At 38.3% G+C, this 24,330-nt stretch overlaps 4 protein-coding genes across 5 annotated transcripts; 2 read left to right on the top strand and 2 right to left on the bottom strand.

Moving 5' to 3' along the window:
* Positions 1-214: 214 nt before the first annotated feature.
* On the bottom strand, positions 215-2,681 carry rpl23a (ribosomal protein L23a). The gene is made up of 5 exons (XM_079486259.1): positions 2,589-2,681; positions 1,503-1,683; positions 1,125-1,301; positions 868-937; positions 215-277 (listed from the first exon to the last, which is right to left on the bottom strand). The coding sequence occupies exons 1-5, from the start codon at positions 2,611-2,613 to the stop codon at positions 263-265; spliced, it is 468 nt and encodes a 155-aa protein (XP_079342385.1). The 5' UTR covers positions 2,614-2,681; the 3' UTR covers positions 215-262.
* rab34b (RAB34, member RAS oncogene family b) lies at positions 2,015-6,210 on the top strand. Of its 2 annotated transcripts, none has more exons than XM_079486255.1 (11): positions 2,015-2,920; positions 3,122-3,207; positions 3,309-3,391; positions 3,492-3,557; positions 3,649-3,750; positions 3,834-3,898; positions 3,984-4,035; positions 4,142-4,223; positions 4,427-4,517; positions 4,856-4,963; positions 5,052-5,486. In XM_079486255.1, exons 2-11 carry the CDS (start codon positions 3,151-3,153, stop codon positions 5,117-5,119), a joined length of 774 nt encoding a protein of 257 aa, XP_079342381.1. In that variant the 5' UTR covers positions 2,015-2,920; positions 3,122-3,150; the 3' UTR covers positions 5,120-5,486. The 2 variants fall into 2 exon arrangements, with proteins under 2 accessions (XP_079342381.1, XP_079342380.1); XM_079486254.1 differs by having other exon boundaries at positions 2,026-2,920; positions 3,081-3,207; positions 5,052-6,210.
* On the bottom strand, positions 6,190-20,634 carry supt6h (SPT6 homolog, histone chaperone and transcription elongation factor). Its single transcript, XM_079486253.1, has 37 exons — positions 20,486-20,634; positions 19,595-19,705; positions 19,331-19,498; positions 19,132-19,205; positions 18,851-19,031; positions 18,684-18,765; positions 18,311-18,566; positions 18,096-18,197; positions 17,899-18,012; positions 17,718-17,807; positions 17,488-17,630; positions 17,214-17,362; positions 17,029-17,136; positions 16,734-16,863; positions 15,293-15,443; positions 14,757-14,911; positions 14,476-14,668; positions 14,255-14,394; positions 13,443-13,560; positions 13,257-13,333; positions 13,027-13,162; positions 12,801-12,938; positions 12,498-12,665; positions 12,247-12,374; positions 11,942-12,149; positions 11,706-11,853; positions 11,045-11,187; positions 10,800-10,940; positions 10,492-10,687; positions 10,176-10,414; positions 9,782-9,895; positions 9,496-9,620; positions 8,810-8,922; positions 8,651-8,725; positions 8,371-8,555; positions 7,896-8,092; positions 6,190-7,714 (listed from the first exon to the last, which is right to left on the bottom strand). The coding sequence occupies exons 2-37, from the start codon at positions 19,692-19,694 to the stop codon at positions 7,525-7,527; spliced, it is 5,175 nt and encodes a 1,724-aa protein (XP_079342379.1). The 5' UTR covers positions 19,695-19,705; positions 20,486-20,634; the 3' UTR covers positions 6,190-7,524.
* Positions 20,635-20,938: 304 nt separating this feature from the next.
* On the top strand, positions 20,939-23,429 carry sdf2 (stromal cell-derived factor 2). Its single transcript, XM_079487273.1, has 3 exons — positions 20,939-21,219; positions 21,670-21,866; positions 21,979-23,429. The coding sequence occupies exons 1-3, from the start codon at positions 21,045-21,047 to the stop codon at positions 22,273-22,275; spliced, it is 669 nt and encodes a 222-aa protein (XP_079343399.1). The 5' UTR covers positions 20,939-21,044; the 3' UTR covers positions 22,276-23,429.
* The last annotated feature ends 901 nt before the right edge of the window (positions 23,430-24,330 follow it).

The raw sequence follows: 24,330 nt of genomic DNA, 5'->3' as shown, positions 1-24,330 counted from the left end.
TAGTTGATGGAAGAATATCTAATGTACAACATTTAAAGTAACTATAGTTTAATTAAAATTCAGTAATTCAAAACTAATATCCATAAATTTTAGTCTTCAACTAAACATGGACATCAGGATTACAAACGTAACAAAACTGAACAGTGTATAACGATTCTAATAAACATTCTTATCAAAGATCTTATTGGCTAAACAAAAACAGCCAGAACAAAAGAAGGTTTCTACAAACATTTATTCTTCTGTACATCGGATCAAGAATATTTTAGATGATGCCGATCTGTAAAAGAAAAATCATAATCAGCATTTTTCAAACATGTTCAACAGTAATAAAAGCAAAGCATTAGTGGTTCCTTTGAATGCATCAAAATCATTCAGACAGAAACTAGTTTACATCATTTGCAGAGATCGAGAATCCCGCAGGTTTGTTAAATAAAAAGCGAGTGATGGTTCACCCAAACATGTAAATTTTGTCATCATTTGCTAATCCTTATGTCATTCCATACCTGTATACATTACTTTTTTCTGATGAACACAGAGAAATATATTTGGAAGAATGTTACCAATTTTCAATTCTGTGACATCATTGACTGGCAAAGTAGTTAATATTAAATGGCAGTCAAAGGTTCCCCAGGCCAGAACTTGTATCTGTTCCTCAATTCTTCAAAACATCTCACCGTGTTCAACAAAACTGAAAATTGCTAACAATCTTACAAATTTCTTTGTGTGTTTAACAGAACAAAGAAATGTATACAGGTTTGAAACAACCTGAGGGTGAGTAAACAATTTTCATTTTTATGTGAACTACACTAAGGAATTTCACAGCACAGGTTTGATAAGTCTAAAATGTTTGCATTTACAACAATTTACCTTGTTTGCAACATCCAAAGCATCATAATCGGGTGCAAGACGAACGTATGCCTTCTTTTCACCATCGGGCCTGTAGAAAGCAAAATTGTATGAAGAACGGACCTCATATATCACAGAAATAAACAAGCGTCTTGTTCTTCCTTGTGCATCAGTGGTTCCTTTGAAGTCATCATGTCTCAGCGTAATGATTACTTAAACATCATTTCACAGGAATGCATTTATGGCCCAACATTTAAAACTATAGAAAGTCTAACTACCTGATCAGTGTGTTGACTTTAGCCACATCTATGTCATAGAGTTTCTTGACAGCGTGCTTAATCTGATGCTTGTTGGCTTTGACATCAACAATGAACACCAGAGTGTTGTTGTCCTCGATCTTCTTCATGGCTGACTCGGTGGTGAGGGGGAACTTGATGATGGCATAATGGTCCAGCCTGGTAAGATGCAAGCGATAACAATTACAACCGTTCCGTGAAACCTTAAGTGTACACTAAAGTCAAACTATTTTGAGAGGATGCATCAGACTTTAAAAGTTGAAATCACATATATCATGCTTTGATCGCGATATTGGCATCACTTGCATCCTAACCTGATTTTAAACCATATACACATATTTAGTTGTATATTAATCTTACTTATTTCTGCGTGGAGCACTCTTCCTAGGGTATTTGGGCTGCCTCCTCAGACGCAGAGTCTTAGGCCTGCGGAAGGTTGGGGAGGTCCTGATCTTCTTCTTTTTAAGGCTGTGGACACCCTTGAGCACAGCCTTCTTGGCCTTCAGGGCCTTAGATTTGGCTTCAGTCTTAGCCGGTACAGCTGCGGAAAAGATTAAACTTCAATTACTGTCTGAATGGTTTTCTGGAGAACATCAATATTACATGAAGGAACGCTGGTAACAAAACAACAATGGACCCTGACGATTTCTAATGTTTGAACAACCACCGAGACATCTCAAAATACAGGGTTTGAGCGAAATGAGTGTGAATAAATGACAGAATTTTTATGTTGGGATGAACAATCCCTTTAACACACGTGACTGTTCAGCACAGTATGTATAGTGATCAAATTAAACTCAACACGTTTCAGGTGATTTTCTGTGAACACGGGTATATTTTTTTATATTTACTAATATAAACCGTTAAGGAACTTTGGCCGACCACTGGGTGTTACCATTTACATATGCACATCAATGGATGTTTACATTCACGTGCGGCTACAAAGTTCGGCTCGAACACAAATTCGATTATTTTCTCAAAACAGTATAGCTTGTATAGCTAGAAACGTGGGATCTGCGAAACACTAAACTGACTAGCTTTTACGGAGAAAAAAAGACACGTATCGCTAGCCACGTGCGTGTACTTGCTAACGATGTCAAGTTAAGGATGCGTCACTCGACTACTATCCATAATCTCTCTAAAAAAACAAATTATTAGTCAATCTCTTAACACTCGTTTGCTTTAACACGAGGCGTGTGTAATATAATTATAAATAACGCGCGTGAATTCAGCTAAGGTGTATTAGCTTGCTAATTTAGCGGCGGTTCTGACTGAGGACGTTACTCTCGGCACATGCACTGAAACCCGTGTAATATTACTTCCTGACGGTGCTAAAATAATTCCACGCAAACATAACTATCTCCGCTACATTAAAAGTGCAAAGTTACCTGTATATAATCACAATGACATTTATTTGACAGCATAAAATCTATTAACTTAACGCACCTTCCTTTTTCGCCTTCGGTGCCATATTGGAAAAGGAAGAACGAGTGGGGTTTCCTTCAGTATATCACAGGGGTTCGCACATACAGATATCGCGAGAACCCCGCAAGGCACTGTGGGTCATGTAGTTCAATCGCGCACGGTACATACACACCACAACCACTGGAGGACCAGTAGGCGACTGAGGGCACGCGGAGTGGAAAGGATCGTTCTTACTATACGAGCTTTTGATGTTGATGACAAGTTTCAGGTTTTTGCTGAAAGCTGAAGCACCTGCCAATGGATATTTGCATCAACTTGTGTGTCAACTAACTGTCGCACATTTATATTCAAAGGTAAGATAGTTTATATTTTAATTTAGTTTATTAATCAACTGTTGCATTGGCATGTCAATTTTTTGTCAATACTGGCCTGTTAACAGTGTTTTTACGATTTAATTTTATGTTATTTTAGCATAAATGTTTTTTTTTATTCAGTAGCCTTGTTATCTTGCAGAATGATTGAATGGATTGAGAATGACAGGGTGTGTGTATTAGTGTTGGTGTGGTCCCGTTAAAGCTCTCACATGATGAGCTCATTACCTCCTGTGAAGGAAGACCGAATCATCTGTGAACTCCCTCTGGTAAAATGCCCCTTTTTCACATGATCATGCATTGTTTAATTTTTATGATGATATATTATTTAATTACATTGTTTTCGACTCACTGACTTTCATTTCACAAGTACTTCACAAGAGATGCAGCTGTGCACACTAAAGATTCATTCAACGTTACTGTTAGAGAGGCAAGTCAGGAACAAAGGACAGGGTAAACATTATTTCTCTCACTGCTGATAACACTTGTAGATAACTTTCATGATACGTTCCTATCAATTGACGTTTACATTCATTTTATTCTGTATCTTCAGATCAAATGTAGCTAAGGTCATAGTTGTGGGTGATGTGGCGGTTGGAAAAACCTGTTTAATTAACAGGTAAAAGTTTAAGATGTTTACAAGTCTAAAATAGAGTAAATAATTGAAAAGATAACTTGGTCATGATTGTGGATGTAATTGTGGCCTCAAGATTCTGTAAAGACACATTTGACAAGACCTACAAGGCAACTATTGGAGTGGATTTTGAGATGGAGAGGTTTGAGGTTCTTGGAGTTCCCTTTAATTTGCAATTGTGAGTCTTTTTGTGTTCTTTTGGCTTAAATCCATAGAATCAATATGGATTTCATGTTTAATGGAGTATTTTTCTTACTGCAGGTGGGACACTGCAGGGCAGGAAAGATTTCGATGTATTGCATCCACATACTACAGAGGGGCTCAAGGTATAAGATACTTACTATGACAAGACTATATTATTATTATGTGTTGGCTGTGTATTATGTAAAAACAATTTATCTGTTGTTTTAGCAATCATCGTCGTGTTTGATCTAAGTAATTACAGCTCTTTGGATAATGCAAGGTAATACCAACAATGCCGTAGGTTCGATTTTATGATCATTCTGTTCTGATAAATTGTGATGAATTGCGCCTTCTCTCTTGCCTGTTTCTGTCCGGTTAATGTTTAGAGAGTGGCTTGAAGATGCCATGAAGGATAATGATCCTTCTAGTGTTCTTCTCTTTCTTGTTGGAACGAAGAAGGATCTTAGCGTGAGTTGCTATTAGATCTGTTGCAAAGTTGAATGTAAAATCTTAATGTTTTCATGTCTTGGACAAATGCACAATGGCTCATTGCTTGTGCTTACAAGGATCAGCCTTTAGTATCTCAAACGTTTACTACTACACCACATCCCTTTATGGTTTTTCCTATGACAAAGGATGAACGGGATTGTTGTGTTTTTACTCTCCATCAGCACCCAGATCAACTGTCCCAAATGGAGCAAGAGGCCATCAGGCTCTCAGAAGAGATCAGAGCGGAGTATTGGGCTGTGTCTGCCCTCTCAGGTAAGGTAACATGTCTGCTTTACTGACCTGTAACAACAGGTGTTTGAATGCCATCAAACTATTTTGTATGTCAGTAGAGACCAGAAATGCTTAAGGTGGCCAAAACATCAAAAGCAGTTCATATGTAAAAACAGTTGAATTTATGGCACATATGTCTTAAACTATGTTACTAAGACATTTTTCTTTGTCTTCATCTGGTTGAAAATGGTCTGATTTACCATGCCCTATTGTTGAGATTGGGATTGTTAGCCATCGCCGGACAAGACAAGGATTTATGCTCAACTAAACTATCATAAAGTATGGTTTTAGTAATGTAATACTATTATTGTGCTGCTCAGGGGAAAGTGTTAGAGACTTCTTTCTACGGGTTGCATCACTTACATTTGAGGCCACTGTTTTATCTGATTTGGAAAGGAACAATTCGAGACAAGCCGGTGATATTGTCAGTAAGTAAACAATTGCTATTTTATAACACAAATGTTATTACAGACACTTGACCAGATATGTAGCCTATATCTCCTTGTCATCTTACAGAAATCTCAAATAATTGTGATGAAGATTTTAAAACATTCAAGAAGAGGCATTCTAACTGCTGCCGTTGACTGAAATGTCATAACACACATCTTTGATTGGAAGACCAAATACACACACAAATATAAATATGTATGGGAGACTATTATACAACTGTGACCAGTTATGTAAGGGAACTCTAAGAAGAATCCATCCATCCATGACAGATAAAATCGTTGTATTGTATGTAAAGATTTATCAATGAATGAGAAAAGAACCCTGTTAAAGATGGATTAGTATACATTTTACATATTTCTTAATTATGAAGGCATGATTCTCTGAGTTTACATGCTAGACGTTTCATTTATGTGAACAGCAGTGTCGACGTCTTCAGTCCGATTATTATTATTGCATTAAATTCAGTGAGACTCTTATAAATGGAGCTCTTGTCTTTATTGCATCATGAGTTTCTCTGGCTTACATGGTACTTATGCTAGCACACATGACCAGAGGGTCTGATGCAGTCTACAAGAACAAGATTCCCACTGTGAGATAAATGGAAGTATTGTTAAACGTAAATGTGAGCAGCGATTCGTGCTACTAATTTTTGCAGTACAGATCTTGAACAAGCATCTTTCCGTGTTTACGCCACCATATTCAGTTGTGAAATGTGTCCTTCAATTCTGTTACATAACTAAACAAATGCATTTAATTTTTTTGATAAAGTTGTTAGTGTTCATTTAAAAAGCATTGGAGTTGCTGTGGCACATGATCATGTTACTCAGCAAAAGAACATCTTTTAATACTTCTTCACTGGTATATATGAATTACGTGGGAATCCATGTGAATGTCACATGGAAAACTGAATAATAGAACCTTTTCATATCTTATAACACTGGTTATCAAACCTTTCGTTGTAAGGCTCCCTTTGGTTAGGGTGCATCCAAATACTTAAGATCTTAACATTTTCATTAAACCAAAAACTTAATGTTGGGAAATAAATTTGTGTGGTTGATGATTTTATTTTTCTGGTGTTTGATTGCACAAAATGTATTATCAATTTAAATATTTCATAAAATGGCACAAACTGTACCCCACTGTCCCATCATAAACTCACCTTTGATTTACTAACTGAAAATAGAAATGCCTTTCATATTTTCAACCAAATAAAACCACTTGAGTCAATTTGTCATTTTAATAACTTCATCAAAGTAGAGAAACGAAATGGATTTCAGCAATGAAATACAATGAACAGATGGATAAGATACTTTAAGCTCATCTACTGACCTCAGGGTATGATACAGCCTCTGTGTTAAAGGAATACATGTTCAGGCCAGAAAGTCTTCCGAAAACTCAACACCACTATATTCAAGATTCACTAACTGGTGAAAATCAATCTAGAGCACAAGGGTCTTTTCACCATTTCCATTAATAATGTATCAATGTTTGGCATAGTGTGTGAGAAAAGTCACAGTAATAGAAGTCTGGTAAGTTTTCGTTATGCTTAAATGTAACAATTTCTCAATAGTGATACATGGGATTGTACACGAGGAAAGGAAAATGTCCTGCAAAACACTGTTATATACAGCATTTGTGCACACTTCTGCTAATTTGTGGCAGATACATTCAAACATGCACCATGAACAATCTCCTATCATAAACAAAAGTTTCTCAAATATTTCAATACATTGGAGCACGATATTTCAGTTTAGCTGTAAAAGGACAAAGAGAAGTCATGTTTGATGTTTAACCTTGAAAATTCAAGACCTTGTGTTTGTCAGATGAATGCACGTTTAAACCGTATTCTCAGTAAATGGACTCAGTAAACCCTTAAAACATTGCTTGAAACAAAGAATTCAAAACCCAAACTCATTTGTCAGTTAAATATTTTCTACTTGTACCAACCAGGGCTTCAAAGTACACAATAAAACATGGTTCTAACAATCTGATATAGTCACATACTTTGTTATTTGTGTAGATTAATAAATTGATTTAAGGTGTTGCATAACAGTTTAACAGAACACGAGATTGTGAAACATTCCAGTGTTACGGTTTATACTGAAACAGGGTTTTATTTAAGTGTTTAAGCCAGATACAAAAAGCAAAGTTGTTTGGCAAAGCCTGTGTGGCCCTGAACCAATGATCTCATGGTGAATTGAACACCATACACAATTATGCAACTTCTCATGCTTTAAACCTTTCCTCTTAACTTTCAGAGATAAAAACTGAAACGAAAAAGGAGGTGCGTCATGCACACACTTTTAAAAGTAAAGAAAACCCTCCTGACGAACTTTTATTATAGGTCCATTTCCTAAATCAGTTTGTCGCCACCACATTTCAAGTGTTTGTCTTTGTATCAGTAGCTCTGAATGACTGCCGTTCTGGAAAAATAAACACTTCTAGCAGCAAGAGTGAGTGATGCGGACAGTGAAAGATGGAGGGGTGATGTGGATGGATTGGTTTTGTATAAGATGCCTGGACACCTCTGTCCCCACCCCTATCGGTCCATCTCGTCCAAGAGGGGGGTGGCGTCTCCCGCGATGGACATGGGCGTGCTCTCGATCATGGGGCTGGGTGAAGGGCGGGGCGTCATGCGGGGCGTCTTTTGCTTCCGCCGCTCGGCTTCTTTCTCCTGCAGCCACTGCTCGGCCATCTTGCCCCAATCCACAGCTGTATGGGAACTCGACCTGCAGTAATACAAATAGATCACGGTTAAAATGAAAAACTCTGATTCGTAATGACAAAAACGGTCTAGTAATGACATGAGTTGTTTATGATAAGTGTTTATAGAGTATTTTAATCTGTAATGGAGGCAAGAGTTATAAGAGATAAGGAAGACCATGTAAAAAGTCTGATCTCTCCACTCACTTGGCCTGTGGCGTCCGGACTCTAGATGAAGACGATGACGGAGTTGAGGAAGAATGTGGATGGTGTCCATGTGAGGACTGTGGGGTGCTGCTGGGATACTGGGGTGTGGCCATGGCCTGCTGCTGGCCAGGCGTTGTATAAGAGTAGCTGGGTGTCATCAGGGGCGTGGCTATGGGTTGCTGAGGTGTTGCAAACACCTGATGACCGGGAACAAAAAAGGCAACAAAAAGTATTGAAAATAAACATACAAAATATTAACATATATACATTTTATTTTGACACACTCTCAATAGATTCAATTCATATGTTGTCACATTTTTCATTGTAGTGTAGTGCATTTGCTCCAGTCAGTATTCACTTTGTTAAAACTGTGACCACAAAACGATGAGTAATCTCAAACTCTATTACTTTCATCTGCTCAAAGAGATTTTATTGTACAAAATGTTGACTGTACAAAAAGGTGTAGGTATCGTACGTGATAAGCACTGCTGCTGCCGCCTCCTCCGCCGCCGCTGCTGCCTCCGCTGTAACCGTACTGACTGGAGGCCCACTGGGCCGGTGTTGTGTTGGGGTTCTGGCCCTGACCCGTCACCGCTGCGATTGCGTTGAACATCTGTGACGTCATGTTTCGTGGGAGAGCATTAACCGCTCTGGTCAGGTCTGGAAGGTGGATAAGAAATACAAGCGTGATTTAATAATAATACGATTTATTAAAGAAGGTTCAAATATGACTGCAGTGTACAGAAAAGCCTAACCTGCAATGTTAATGTTGGCAGGTGTGGCATTCACCGATGCAGGAGTTCGAGTTCTGCTGCTTGAGGGTGTGACGCCTTTCAGAGAACATGATAAAATAAGAAAAACAATAATGATAGAACAGAGGTAATGTAAGCAGCACACAGTAGAGAACTACTAACCCGGCACAGGTTCCTGATAGTGGTCCTTAAACCAGCGGAAGAGACCGTTGACTGTAGAGAACATCTGGGAGCGATACCTAAAGCCGTCCGGTGTGATGGTTACATATTCTATCCTACAAACATAAAGACCAACGTCAAACGTTACAATTACATGAAGAATGTGCGTGTGGATAATGTATGTTTTGTGCTTAATCCAAACACTTTTGTTACAGTGTAATAGACAGATTACGGCCACGGAAAAATTAAGAGACCAGTTTATACATTTTCATTTAAGGAGCATTTCTAAATGTATTGTGGCCATTCCAGTCCAGCGCTTGATGTGTAAATATGAAAGACAGACACATGAAAACTTTAATAAAAATAAGAAGTTATCATGTAAAAGTAATTTCTGATCTTTTCCTAAATACATGCTTAAAAGTTATACTGCTTAAAAGTGAATATGAACTTGTTTTCTTTGTATTTTTTCAGACCTCAAAATACAGCAGAGCAGATTTTATGTTATTTTGACCACTTTTACCAGTTTTCATTTTTGCAAATATTTTTTTGGGAATTTGGGGGAAATATTGCTAGCAGCTCATAGAATCCAACAAAAAAAGATCCTTGTACCCAAACACAACACTAAAAATATTTTTAAATGGTCTCTAAATTTTCCCCCGCATCTGTATATTTAGGCAACAGCGAGTTACCTTGGCTTGCCTCTAGGCTGGTAACCCAGCAGAAATTTGCCTGGCAGATCTCTACAAGCTGAAACAAAGTAGGGGATGAATGTTGGCTTCTCTTTCTTGCTCCTTACGAGGATCTCCTCCATTTTCTGAGAAGTGCAAGAAAACACACATTGTATATATTCTTCTCACAAACAAATGCAACAGACATAAAAACTGTACATCCATCTCTTCATATCCAAACTTTTTTATATAGGCCTATAACATGAAATAAAAAGAAAGGTAAGAGAAATTGCATATGGTCACAAACCTTTCTTTCACCCCCATTGCACTCCTGGAAGTACTTGTGACCGAGCAGATCTCGTGCAAACGCAGCCATGGGCTGAACATATCTGGCTGTGATTTCATCTAGATCTTCAAATTCCTGCAGACAACCACAACTAAAGTCAAACTCAATGTATTCCGCAGTGTTTCTCCACAATTGTCCACACAGTGGGCTCCAAAAGTCTAAAGACAATCTCCATAATCTGGGATTCAATATCACCACTCTGGATTTTCAGAATAAATAAAAAATGTAAACATTGTACACTTGTTGTTAATTCAATATTAGAATAAATACTAAATTAAACAAAAAAGAAGTTTTAAAATAGTGGTCTCAGATGTTCAGACACTGCAAACGAGATGTATCTGAAGCAACAGCTCACCTCATTGTTGATCCAGAGCGTATGTCCAAGACTAAAGGCGTTCTCTTTTCCTTCCTCGCGCACATCCACATGCTGATAGATCCCATCACCCACCTTCCACGTAACTGTCAGGTGGTTCTCTCCTTTACTGCTGGGTCGAATCACCACGTCGCCCTGGTCCATGGACTCCATCATCTTCTCCGCTTGTTTGAAGTTGATGTTGTGGAACGATGGGTGGGCAATCACACGTTTGATGTAAGCTGAGGAAAGAGAATGCAAGATTTAAAGTCATTCTTCAAAATGTTGTGCAGAATAGATGAGAGATGCAAGTACTGACTGGTTCTCTGTTGCTTCTTCTTGTGTTCCTCTTCTTGTTTAACATCATCTGTCTCCGCATCAAAGTCATAGTAGGTGTCTTTAGGAAGCTTCCACTCGTTGTTCTTGTCACTCAGGTCAGATGTCCTGCAAGTGAGGTCCACGTTGAACTTCTCGATGTCAATCTTCATGATTCGGCAGTGCACGGTCATGCCAACCTAAAAGAGAATAACCATGTATTAATCAAAGGTTAAGCTGGAAACAACTAACAGTTGAGTTAAAGGTTGCATACACTGCTTGTATGGTCAAGACAGAAAATTAAAATGTTACCTTGACCCTCTCTTCAGGATGCTTGACTACCTTGTCGCTGAGAAACTTCGTTGGAATGAAGCCCATGACAGCGTTGTCTAACCTTGCTCTCACCCCAATGGCTTGACCAGGGCAGGAGCCACTGTCAAAGTGATTCCACACCTGAAAAAATACAAGTGCAATGCTGAAGTTCGGATGGTTAGCATTTAACGCTGAAGTTCGGATGGTTAGCATTTAGCATAGAAACGTAAATGTCAGATACCCACCTCACTAAGCTCAGGAAAATTGTCCTGCTGGCAGAAAGGACACTGCCATAGTCCTGTCTCATCATTACGGATAGCCTGGTCATAACTCTCACCTTGCGGCCGTCTATGAGCGATGCCGGTCACAACACAGGTGATCAATTTACCTATACATGCACAGATTTAAAGTGTTAATGAAAATTAAATGGAACACCACACACAACCACAGTACACTTAACATTTATAACATCTTAAACTGATACTTTAGGCATGAATAAGAATTTCACCATGTTTTACTCACCCTTAAAGCATTTTAAGTAAATTTGACTTTCTCCTTCAAGAACGCCACGTGTTATGAGATATAATACCACGTATCCTTTTACTTACAAGCAGTAGAATTTTTTGAAGCTCTTAACAAAGGCCGTTCTTTGATCGATGGACCGACATACTGGACCTTCAAAAAAATGGCCCCCCATTCACTCCCATTCTACTGCTTGGAAGTTAAGGACACGTGGTATTCTAACTCCGACTCAAATATTTTTCAAGAAGAAAGTCATATACTCAACATCAAGGCATTTAAAGTGAATTACATGGGGAAATTTTGATTCATGCCTGAAGTACCGCTTTAACACTTGACTCCATATGATTCAAGATTATGTGATGCAGGAGTTCAGGTCATATTTACCGATATAGAAGCTCTCGGGCGTCTCTTTAGTAAGCAAGTTGAACACCTCCTCAGTGTTGGGGGGTCTGTATGGGGCTCGTAAATCTTTATATCTACAGCTGAGCTCTGCACGGATGTCATACAGCGTGATTCCCTTATTACCATAACCCTGAAAGAAAGCGATTTGCATTCAAATAAGTTAGTAAAAATTTTCAAGTAGCTTGCCCAACTCTGATTATATAGAGCTTTTCTCTCACCTGTCTCTCAAGCTCCTCAGCAAAGGCATCCAGATCCAAATCTTTCAGCCTCTCTGGGTTTTCCAGAATCTCCTCCAGAGCTCCAGCTGGGTTGGCGTCCTCTGCAGACTCATCGTACTCCAGGGCATCTACTGCCATTTTCCGTGCCCACTCGTACGTTTCTGGGTGCACTCGAGAACCGTCCAGAACTTCGATGTAGGAGTCAGTGCTGCAGAGCGACACTGAACATTAAACACTTTCTGGCTGCACATATCAAACACCTTGCTAAGCTGGTTGGCTTAGCAACATTCCATTTAGTGTTTTACCTGTCTCCAAGAGAAGCTGTGTCAATCTTGATGAAGCCGGCACAGTTAATGAAGACTTTGGGTCCCATATGGCACATGGTGACCAACTGAGTCCGGTTCTCTAATCTAGTGTTGTTCTGTTTTAGAATCTGAGAAACATTTACAGTTCGTCAAAGCAATACAACCATTTTACATAATTACAAACCAGACTTTATTGATCATCAAGAGAATTGGAGAAAAGTGGAGCTGGAGATTGAAGGAGATCAGCTTACCTTGAGCAGGTGTGAGCCTTTTCTTGATCCAAGACCACAGATGAACTGAACCAGACTCTGGGTGTAGGGGTGGGCAATAGCTCGGTTTACATCCACACCAACTTCATTCACTCGGTTTATAAACTCGCAATACAGAGCCCCCAGCAGATCTTCTTTCACCACATGTTCCTGAAAAACATAAAAATACATTAAAATGGATGATTATTACTCAAGCCAAAGTCTAAATTACATGTTTGTATGAGCAATCACATGTAAATGGTAAAGTAATGGTAAAAAAAGTTCATGAAAACTATGAGTGTTAACCTGTAGGGGATGTAGTTTCAAACACAGGATGTCGTCATCAGTGCTGCAAACTTGGGCAAACTCCACCAGAGGGTCCTGTATCTTACGGCCTACAGACACAGCCTGGCGAAGCAGCGGAGGGTAGTCTCTGAAGTCCGCCTAGCAGAGAAGAACATCAAGAAAGGTTCAGAAGAGTCTCAACAATAATTTATGGGTATAAGTTAAGTTGATGTCTCATAGCTCTGACCTCAGATTTCTTGCTGTTCATATAAAGAACAGCTAGCTCATTGTCCACCAGCTCTACTGCCACTGCAGGCAGAGAAGAGTCCTGCTCCAGCTCACTGATGGTACGCTTGATGTCCTCCATCACCATGTGAGAATCACTACACATTCAGATACAAGATCAGGATCCATAAAATCTAACGGCTTACATGTGACATTTAAAAAGTGTGAGTATCTCATCTCATCTCAACAAACCGATTTTCCCCGGCAACAGCGACGACATGTGGCTTCTTGCTAAGTAGAAACTTCTTGAGATTTTCAATGTCTTGAAGCTGCGGAAGCAACAATGAAAACATTTAAAAAGCTACAACATCAAAAAAGAAAGAGTCAACTGCTTGATTATTATAAGATTTGCAGGTTGTAGTGTTATCTTTTTCTCACTTTCTTCTCTCTTTCATCCTCTCTCCAAGCATTTCTCCTCTTTAGGAAATAAGGAAGCCTGAGGAAATCTACGACCTCTCCATCACCGTTAATGAGGGAACAGAATACTGGCGTGTCTCTATAGAAACGCAGAAAAGCAAACACAATCATATATTATTCAAAATTATATTGAAACACCTAGACGTGATCCTTAAAAAAAAGTAATGCATTAACAATGGGGCAACTTTGTTTCCACAAAGTGATGTATAGGTCAAAATTATTTCAGCAGTTTTCGACAGCTTAAGTTGTATTTAACCTTAAACATTTCTTGTTTTTTATTTTATTTTAATTCTCAGGCACACCATCATGTTAAAAGGATACTTTACCCAAAAAATGAAAATGATTGTTGTTCCAAATCTTTATAAATTATTTGTTCAGATGAACGCAGAGAAAGATATTTGGAAGAATGCTTATAACCAGACAGAACTTGCCCCATTGACTACCATAGTAGGAAAAAATATAAGGATAGACAAAAGTGCCCCAGAACTGTTTGCTGTCCTACATTCTTAAAAATATATTTTGTTCAACAGAATAAAAAAATGATAGTAATTAATTTTGAAGTGATGAAGTAATTTTTCCTACTAAGATCTGTCTGGTTACAAGCATTCTTCCACATATCTTTCTCTGTGTTCATCAGAACAAAGAAATGTATTGAGATATGGGAAAAACTCGAAGGCGAGTTAATTATAACAGAATTTTAATTTTTGGGTGAAGAATCCCTTTTAGAGGACAAGCTTTTGGTTGTTCTGTCAGTAATAATCACAAACACATACCGGCCAGTAGCAAAGGCTACCCCCAGCACACGGATGCCCTTTCCCTGGGACTCGTCCATTAAATCATCATCCTCCTCCACCTGTTGATCGGGTCTGTATGGCGCCACCTTAAGCCAGTTATACAGCTTCTTGCAGCATGACTGTAGCACAGATAAAAGAGAAACGTCACTTTGCAACAGACCACACTTTCTAGGAAAATGTGTGGTAAAATCATTCATTACCTTACTAATATTCTCCTTGGCCTCAGCGATGAGTTTATTCTTCAGCTCTTTGGCCATCTGAGGATAAAGGAACTGTTGCAGGGAGCGTTCAATCGCCAGCGTTCTCTGCTTGTTCCACTCCTGCACTTGATGACTGAACTCATCTCTGTAGTAAAATTGCTTGATCTCATCAAAGTAGGTCTGATCTCCAAACCTACAGAGAAGAAAAACCCGAGAATTCTTCATAACTACGTGCATGAGGTTTTAATCCAAAAATGGTGTTTTAGATGTTGAGGCCATACCCTTTGACTCCCACAAGGTCAATACAGATGTCTATGGCGAGCAGGCCTTCATCCTCGGCCAGGCACATCTTTAGGAACTGATCTCCGCTGAGCTCTTTCACAGGCTTGTTCTTCAGGTACTTGAAGGAATAGGCATAGTGTGCTTCATCTACGTCCTGGAAGATGTGACAGGCATTAGCTGATGTGCAGAAAACTGTTATTTCTACATCACTTTTTAAGGTGTGAATAGGCCAGGTTCACAGTTTACACCAAAGCAGTGCTAATAGAACGCCAACCACAAGCATTTACATTTCACGACTGTTCAAGCTAAAGCTCTAACACAACCAAATTCACAATGTGTAAACCAATTTTGCTGGGGTGGGAAGGTTGCTATTTTGCATATACCCTTTGCTTGTCGAGTATGGTTAAGCAACAAAACAGAAGATAAACATAAAACAGTTTACAACCAACCAAATAATAGATACAGAATACAGAAAAGGCTTAATCCATACACAGCGTAGGATCTCAGTATACTATGAAGCAAACGAAGTACCAACCTTCTTGCCCTTCTTAGTTGGCTTAATGTTAATCTTGGCTCTCTCCTGGAAAGTTTGTCTGAGCACGTGCCTGACCAAAGGTTCACGGGCAATCTGCATGGCAACCATGTAGCGAGCTCCTTCCAGAACAGCTTCCGGAGTGTTAAACTGGCTGAGAAAGCATAAAGTGGGTGTGTTTTACACTATTTTAATGCATACAACTTGTTGACCAAAAATGGCTTGCCTTGAGAAGTAATTGAAGCGCTTATTGCTAATGGCACATACAAGATGATTTCAGTTTATAATATTTAGTTTAGAGGTCGACCAGTATGGTTTTTTAGACTTGATGGGATCTTAAAGACGATACCATGGTTGCTGTCCTTCTTTTGGACAGGTATGTACATGCTTCGAGAATAATATAATGCATTTAGTTTGCAATTCATTTCATGGATTTACGAAATAAATTCATGTGTTTGGAGGAGCGTGGCTTTGTTCGGCAAATCGCATAGAGGGTGGGATTATAATTTCAGTGCTAGAAAGCTAAAGTTAGCACCTTTCCAAACCACCCATCCCACCTTTAAGTAATAAGAAGTGATACAGAATATTGTTTAAATTAAACATTTATTGAAGACACCTAGAAAGATTGATAGAGTGTTTATTGCAAGGTAAAATATAGCAGTCCAATTCATAGTAATAATACATTGCTCAAAACTTTTAAGCATCTTCTCAAACTGTTCTGAAGCATGCGTTTTGTTTATGTTTGTTGGCAGACACTGCTGCTATTAGTCAAAATGTCATAATCTTAGTTAAAACAAAAAGTTATTACACAGCCTGCTGCTCATATCTGTGTTTTTAGTTATATTGAACTTTTAGCCTTTTTCTAGCCTGACAGGAAAGTAGACGTTCTTGTGGCCGAATGCGTTTAAACATCCACAAAAGACCATCTAAGGAGTTAATGCGTAAATGAGGGGAAACAGCAAGTAAGGATTAAAACTTTGGCTGAAGACTTAATAGTTTGGTTTAATGATTAAAAACGTACCAAGAAAGCAGAATCATTGTTAATTAATTATTCATAATATCAAGCTATACAATGTGGACAACTGTAATAATTTTGCTGCCGGGCTCGTCGTACCCATGCATACATGTCGCCTGAACTATGTGGTTTTGGAATAGAGTTCCAAAAAGTTACTCGCATTCTCAAGTAGCATCATTTTTAATCAATGAAATATAAAAGGTTAGATTAAGAATGAAGGATAAAAATAATTTAAGTCCTACAGTATTCTTGGAAAGTTAACAAATAGTTAAATAGTTAGCAGGCATTGGGGGACATCACAGTGTTATGCCGGTGGTAATCAGCATGACACTAATTTCAGCACAATCTGAAGATGAATAAAAAACAATCCCCCAAAAAGGCAAAATGAATCGGCCGGCAACTCAATTTGTCAACCTCTAATTTAGTTACCTGCACACGTAGTCCTTGGCCAGCTCCAGAGGTTCTGCAGGGAACTGCTCCGTTTCGTGCCTCTGATAACTGTCTCGCAAATTCTCTCCAAACTGCTCTGGTGACAGACCAAACTTTTTGGCAAGCCCGTCTGAGAGAAGGTCACGAAAAGATATACATTACAGATATATAATTTCCAGGCTCATCCTTCAATGTTTTGCAATTTACACTGTTTTTGTACCAAAATACATTTATAATATCTTAAATAAAAACCTCATACAATGTGAAAACAATCATATTTGTGAGATGCACACACCAAGGCCAGCGCTCTGGCAGATGCTGTACATATCCCTTCTGGAGGCTTGTTTTAGATCCGGTCCCTTTTGCTCCTCCTCTTCCTCCTCCTCTTCCTCCAACTCCTCACCTATCACAACAAGATGCTGTTGATCAAACGGACAGAGGGACAGTGTAATTGAACATTCAATGAAAACAAGGCTGTACCCTCTTCCTCTGGCACTTCCTTGATCTTCTTCAGCTTCTTTTTGCTTGCTTTCACTGCATTCTGCATCTTAGGAATGTCCCGACCATAGTAGAGCAGGAAGTGGTTGTATACATCGCCCAGCTCATCAAGAGACTGAACATCTTTGAGTCTATCAATACAGGAAGTAAATAAAAATGTGTCTACCAATCACACAAACAAAAGTGTTATGAATTTACGGATCCGTATGATCAAATCCAATTCAGTGTCCAGCAAGAGAAGAGTTTATAAACGCACCTCTCCACATCAGAAGTATCTAGAGGACGTGTTGAATCAGACAACGGTTTGTCGGGGTCAGCAGAGATCTGCTCAAACTGATACGATTGCATTCGCCGAAAAAGACGTGTCAGATTTTGCTTCCTGGTCTTCAGCTGGGTCCACTGAGAAAACATCATGAAAGTTAAAATGCAGCAGAGAAAAACAATCTGAACGCTTTCGCAGAATATTCAGATACAACATTCCCTTACCTTCTCATCCCACTGCCACACCTTCCACAGATCATTGATGTTTAACTCCGGTTCCACATACTCCTTCCTGTAGAATGCAATGAAGGGAACCTGTAAGGTGCAAGAGAGAAGGGGTAGGTAAATACAGACATCGGTCAATCGAGACATTTTTATTATAGCCTGGTTTGTCCCGTGGCTATACCTCGAAGTGCTGGTTCCTCATGAAATTCAGGGCCTCTTTGATTTTAGCAATGGTGCTGGGGCCCTTCCTGCTGAAATTAGGGGTTGTTCCACGATCCAGATAGTCTGTGCTTTCCTAGAACACAAGCCAACATCCCATTTAGCATTGAAAACAAGCGTAAAAAAAAAGTTCTTATTATACGAATACTTTAGTTCTACCTGCATGGAGATGGTCTGTGTGGAAAAGGCATTCCTATAGATCCATTCAGCTTCCTCCTCCAGCTCATTATCCTCGGCGGGTTTCACAGGAATGGCCCTCAACTGCAAGTCATAAGATACTATGAAACAATCTCATCCCACCCCTAAAGGAAAATTAACCATAATAAGCAAGCAAAAGCTTCAGGTAGCATTCACAAGCTAACACATATTCAAACCTGGAATCTCTCCGGCATGTCTGTAGAGCGGATCTCATTGTCCTGATCCGTCATGTGGCTGCTCTCTAGCTCACTGGGCTCGTAGATCTCAAAGATACTACGACGGCCGACTCTCCTCTTGGTCTGTTTCTTCGGTCGATCCCATGACTCATCATCCTGATCCTCTTCTTCTTCTTCAGCATGGTCGTATGCCTCAGTGTCAAACTCAGCAAAGTCAAAGTCACCGCCGAAAATCTCTTGAGCTTCTTGCAATGCACTGGAAGATCAAGCGTTCAGGTATAAATCACAGAGGCATCAATATAACTGTTATAGCTCAGAAGGGAGTGAAGTGCTTACATTAAACAAAACACTGTTTACAGTTTACACCACTTACGCATCAGTGTAGCCAGCATATTTCTTTCCCTTCTTTTTTGTGATGGGCTGTCCATCATCATCCACAATGAAATCATCTATATCTGTAAAAATAAAAGCAAAACTAATTTGTCTACAAATTCCTATAAGCATTAACTGGAGCTGAATAGGAGTAAACTTCTTTCTTACCTGATTCCTCATCTTCTTCCTCCTCTTCATCATCCCCTGGAGGTCGTGTGCTCACAGCTTCTCCGTCCTCCATATCTCCATCTCCGTCTCCATCCCCAGTGAAGATCTCATCAGCGATCATGTCCTTCTCATCATCTTCCCCCTCATCATCCATTGTTTTCACACGCGAGTATTTCTTTTTCTGGACACACACAAGGGAATGTCAGTTCACATCTTCTTTCTAAACATCCTTAAACTTTAAAATTCAACAACAAGCATAGATATGAACATTGATGACTTACCCTCCTCTTGACTTTAACTCCCAGATTCTCCTCGATAAGGTCCAGATCATCATCGTCCAGATAGTCGTCATAATCTGATAGAATTTTTTAATAATCAATTGAAATTATATTGCAGATTTTAGAGATGATAGTTTGTAACCCGTTGTGCCTTTACATTTATACAAAAAGACTCCACCAATAAGTGGCTTTTTAAACATACTCCGTTTCCTGCGGCGATGGCGGACCTCTTCATCAGAGTCACTGTTTTCTCCCGCACTTTTCTGTTCTCTACCTGCTTCCTCCTCTTCTTCCACATCACCATCATCTATAAGTCCTCTCAGGTTACCGTGTTCATCCTGATCTTCAATATTCTCTTCTTCTTCCTCTTCTGAAGAAACACATGGCATGTCATGAATTATTATGCCATTTAATCACAAACAAAATACAATGTGAAACTGTGTTTTAAAAAAGTCTTAGATCTTACCATCATCTTCCATAAATCTTTGTGTCTTCTTGGGCTTCAGGTCCTTCTCCTCAAACTCCTCCTCTGACTCCTCAGCCTCACTCTCGATGAAGTCAGACATGTTTGCAAGGTCTGCGTAAGCAAATAAACAATGCCACTGATGTGCCTACACAACCCTTTTCTACGAAGAATTTGATATTCTTTGCAACCAAATTGCTATACACATATGCTACGTACATTAAATAAGTTTCTACAGGAAAACAAAGAGACTTCATGTGGATAAAGTGTGTAACGGACAATGAAAAATATATTGACAATTCAGTCAATCCCTTCATAAGACCATCCTATAAAATCATGAGCTTCAATTTATTGGTGAAGTTAACTGCCATTGAAACTGATAAAGCTATACAATTACTTATCGCTTTTCCGAAGCAGTTATACTCCGAAAATGACCGGTACAATATGACACATCGCTCGTAGTAACCAAAACAAGGACTGGAACACATCACAAAGATCAGTTTTATTCGCCGGTTACCTGAACGATCTTATTGTTGTAAATAACTGCATGTTTGAGACGGCAGTTGACATGCACATATCATCTTACGTTATTAAAACCAAAACAGGATAACGAACGTGAAACCCGTGAGGACATCTAACCAGTTTTGCGAAATCAACTGACTTAAAAAAACACAAATATAAAATGTACATTACTATTGTGTATTGAATCACCAAAAAGTAGGTAAACTAAATGTGTTACCGCTCGATCTATCCTTTAGTCAAATTGTAAAAAAAAATCAAGGGCCTTATGCTAACAGCTAACCTGTGAGCTAAAATATAGCACCCAAAGGTAACGCATGCAGATTTTTAAAACAACGCGAAGAAATTAAATATCGATCATAAAACCACACTTACGTTCCCTTGCGAGGCGGCTGGATTAAATACGTGATAATAAGATCTGAGATGAAGAAAGAAGCGTCACTTCTACACAGCTTGCTAGTGACAACAAAAAATGGCTGAGGGATACAGCGTTGATTCTGCTTCCTGTACACACAGATTCGACTTCCGGTCTAAGTTAGTCCGTGGATTTGTTTACTGCGCATAGCAGCAAATGATACTAAAGTACCGCGAGAGCGGATTGCTTTGTATGCTTTCGAATCAGTCTCGCGTGAGAGTCTCCGCAGCGCCGACAAACATGCCTAAAAGTTTTTTAATGAAACATTACAATTATTATCTTGTTGACGTTTATAAATATATATATATAACGGAGTGAAAATATTATTAACATTTCATAACAAAAACACTAAATATATTAAATGTCTTAGTTATCTGTAAACTTTTAAAAAGCTTTGTACATAGTAGCTCCAAACCGAAAGATGGCGCTCCATTCTGCACTTCTTCATGCGCCGGTCCATGTGACGTAATGTAAGGGTTTTAAAGATTATTTTCCCAAGGACTCGGCAAAGTTCAAGCCATGAATAGTTTTGGGTTTATTCGAGTCCAGATACCAATAACAGTGTTATTATCGTGTATGTTTACATTGTCCTCCGGCAGCGAAATGAATTTTGTGACGTGCGGGTCAGTGGTAAAGCTGCTCAATGTAAAACACAACGTCAGATTACACTCTCATGATGTCCGATATGGATCTGGTGAGTAACTCTCATGAACTAACATTATATAATCTGATTTGTGTTTAAGGTCGTGGAACTAAAATATGCGATTTAGATGAAGAATGTATTGTTTTTTCAAATATCCCCTTTTCAACTATGAATTATTAGAGACTAAATCTAATTAACAATTAAAATTTTACTGACTAAGTTACGCACCGACAAGCAACAGCAACAAAATATATAATAATAAGTGCTATAAACCTTTTCTTGTCCTTTCTAAAAGAGTGGTGATATCATTGTGACTTCTTTTGTTCAATTATTTATAATTTATACAGCAAAACATACACCATATCTGGCCAAACGTAGGCTGCCTACCTACATTATTGCCCCAAAACGGCCTCTGGCAGCTCACAAGTAGCTGGGACAGTTTGTCGGTTTGGAGTATAATCTCTGTTTGGTAGCTGTTAAAGTGATTGTGTTGAATTCCAGGTAGTGGTCAACAGTCAGTGACAGGTGTGACCACAGTGGAGGACAGTAACAGTTACTGGAGTGTGCGGAGCACCACTCAAGCTGTATGTCACAGAGGGACTCCTGTAAAATGCGGTCAGAACATTCGGTTCACCCACGTCAACACGGGCCGCAATCTGCACAGCCACTACTTTACCTCTCCACTTTCTTCAAATCAGGTTTTAACACCCACACTTCTTTATTTACTTTACTTTGCACTTGGGAACACAATGAAAAATCATTGTATTTACAAATCATCTTAAAGCTTACTTATAATCTTTTCACTTTCAGGAGGTCAGTGCATTTGGTGAGAATGGCGAGGGTGACAATCTTGATGAGTGGACCGTTCTGTGCTCCGGCTCAGTTTGGAAGCGTGAGGAGTCTGTTCGGTTCCGCCACACAGCCACTGAGGCTCTGCTGTCTGTGACCGGTGAACAGTACGGCAGACCTATTCACGGCCAGAGAGAAGTGCACGGAATGATGATCAGCGGCCCTCACAGCTACTGGAGAACAATGGAGGGCATCTTTATGAAACCAAGTGAGACTGGATCCAGGGATTTCAGCAGCCCACTACACACTGAGTTTTAGAAGAGCACTTTATACAGTACAACATCTGCTGGACTGTATGTTTCATTGAGCTTTGTTGTGTAACTTTAAAATAAGTGTTCACCTGAAAAAGAAACGCATTTCATCAATTTACTGACTCATCATCTGTACTGTATAATTTTCTTTCTTCTGTGCAACACAGAAGGAAATACTATGCAGAATGTTAATTACTGTCAGTATTCTTTGAATTTTTTTCTTATGTTCTAAAGGAAGGCAGTCAGTCTGATTTAGAATGTGAGGAAAGGAAAATTATGACCAATATTTTAATATTGGGTGAACTGTTTTTTTATGAGCAAAAGTTTATCAGATTTAGCCTCATTCTTATTTTAACACTTGAATTATACAACGTTATATTGTACAGTCAACATGCCGTATAAAGCAGACTTGTGCATTTCTTTCATTGGTTATATGAATTTTAGGTCAAATCTTCGAAAGGTGCTGTTATATTATTAACTCATTAGATTTTATAATCACAGAGGGAAAGTTCAATGTCAGTGTTTTAGCCAAAGTTGTGGCTTGAACATATTGTGCTCATCTATTAGAATATTTACTTATTATTACTTATATTTTATTATTATAATTTGTTTGTAGCCTAATATGTTTGCACACAGGAACCAGCTTATGTTTTTCGCTTGAAGATTACAGGATGTGCTTGAAGCTAGATTTCCAGGAGCAGAACTGAGCATTCTTGCTCTCAGATTTAGAGGAAAATCTGTAAAACTGTGCTGGTAAAAGTATTTAGTAAGACGTGGTACTTACGTTAAAGTGGTTATGTTTTTTAGGTAAGCATGTATCTTTAGAGGGAAGTATTAAGGTAATAAGGTGATATTCAGAATGTACATGTGAGTATACATTTTATAAGTGACTAAAAATAATGCCTGGTGCTAAATGTATAAACCAAAACATATTTTAAGAAGTGCCTTTTATTGAGTATATATTTACTCTAATGGTCTAGGTGCAGTACAGCTTAACACACACATTTAATGCCATTTGCACAATGTGGTGTTTTGTTATAACTATTATTATAGAATAAGATGTCCTGTAAATCATTATTGGGTTTACAAAGTAAGGTGATGTCAGTTTACAATGTCACACATTTACAAAGAAGAAAACTGTTTAATCAATAAACGTGCTGGAAAACAGATTTTTTTATATTTGAATGTTTCTGTGTTCTCAAGAGTATGAGAAATGCTATTTTGTAGATGCTTTATTTTATAGAGTTTACGTCTCCTTTATTTCTGCAAGGATTAGAAAGCTATGTGTAGAAAAATGGTACTATACGGCCTTATAACAATATTCATGTTAAATACATATTTACATAAATAGTAATTTTATCAATTTAAAATTTTCAGTTGTTTTACTTAAACTTAATTCATTAACTGCATACTTAATGTAATGAAGTAAAAAAGGAAGGGAAGAATGCATAAGAAGTTACATCACAAAGTAAATTTTATGCAGCATTGAAGATTATTGAAATTGTTTACACATTGTGGTTTTGGTTTGATATGCTGTTTAATAGTATTTTTTAATGACATGATATTTACCAGCGTGAAGTCAGGTCATTCACAGTCTTGTTTTATCTGCAGGGTTACTGTATGTGTTTTTCTGTTGTTTAATGTGAACACAGAAACAGTAAGGGATAGTTCGACCACATGATGGCATCATAGTGGCAAAAACAGCAGCAGAAGCATAAACATCAATCCAATTAAAACACAATTTTTAAAGTATTGTCAGATTCAATCAATAATTTATTTCTTCATATTCTTTATAATAATTTTTTTGTTTAGAAACCATATTGCTGTAATCTGTCAACATATCATGAATGTGTGCATATGATTTTTTCATATTAATAATCCTCCCTTGTATATACTCCATAAAAATACATAGAAAAAATTATTTGGCATGCTTCAAATCATATGTAGTTATAATATGGATTAATTAAAATTATAGGTTATGTTAACCTTTACAAGATAAAACAAAACACTAAAGTAACAATAAAAAAGCTTAAATATAAATATTACAATAAAAAACATAGAA

The sequence above is a fragment of the Barbatula barbatula genome, assembly GCF_947034865.1.
Source record: "Barbatula barbatula genome assembly, chromosome: 22".
Taxonomy (NCBI): domain Eukaryota; kingdom Metazoa; phylum Chordata; class Actinopteri; order Cypriniformes; family Nemacheilidae; genus Barbatula; species Barbatula barbatula.
Note: the sequence above shows the minus strand (reverse complement) of the source record. Positions and strands in the feature narration are given on the sequence as shown.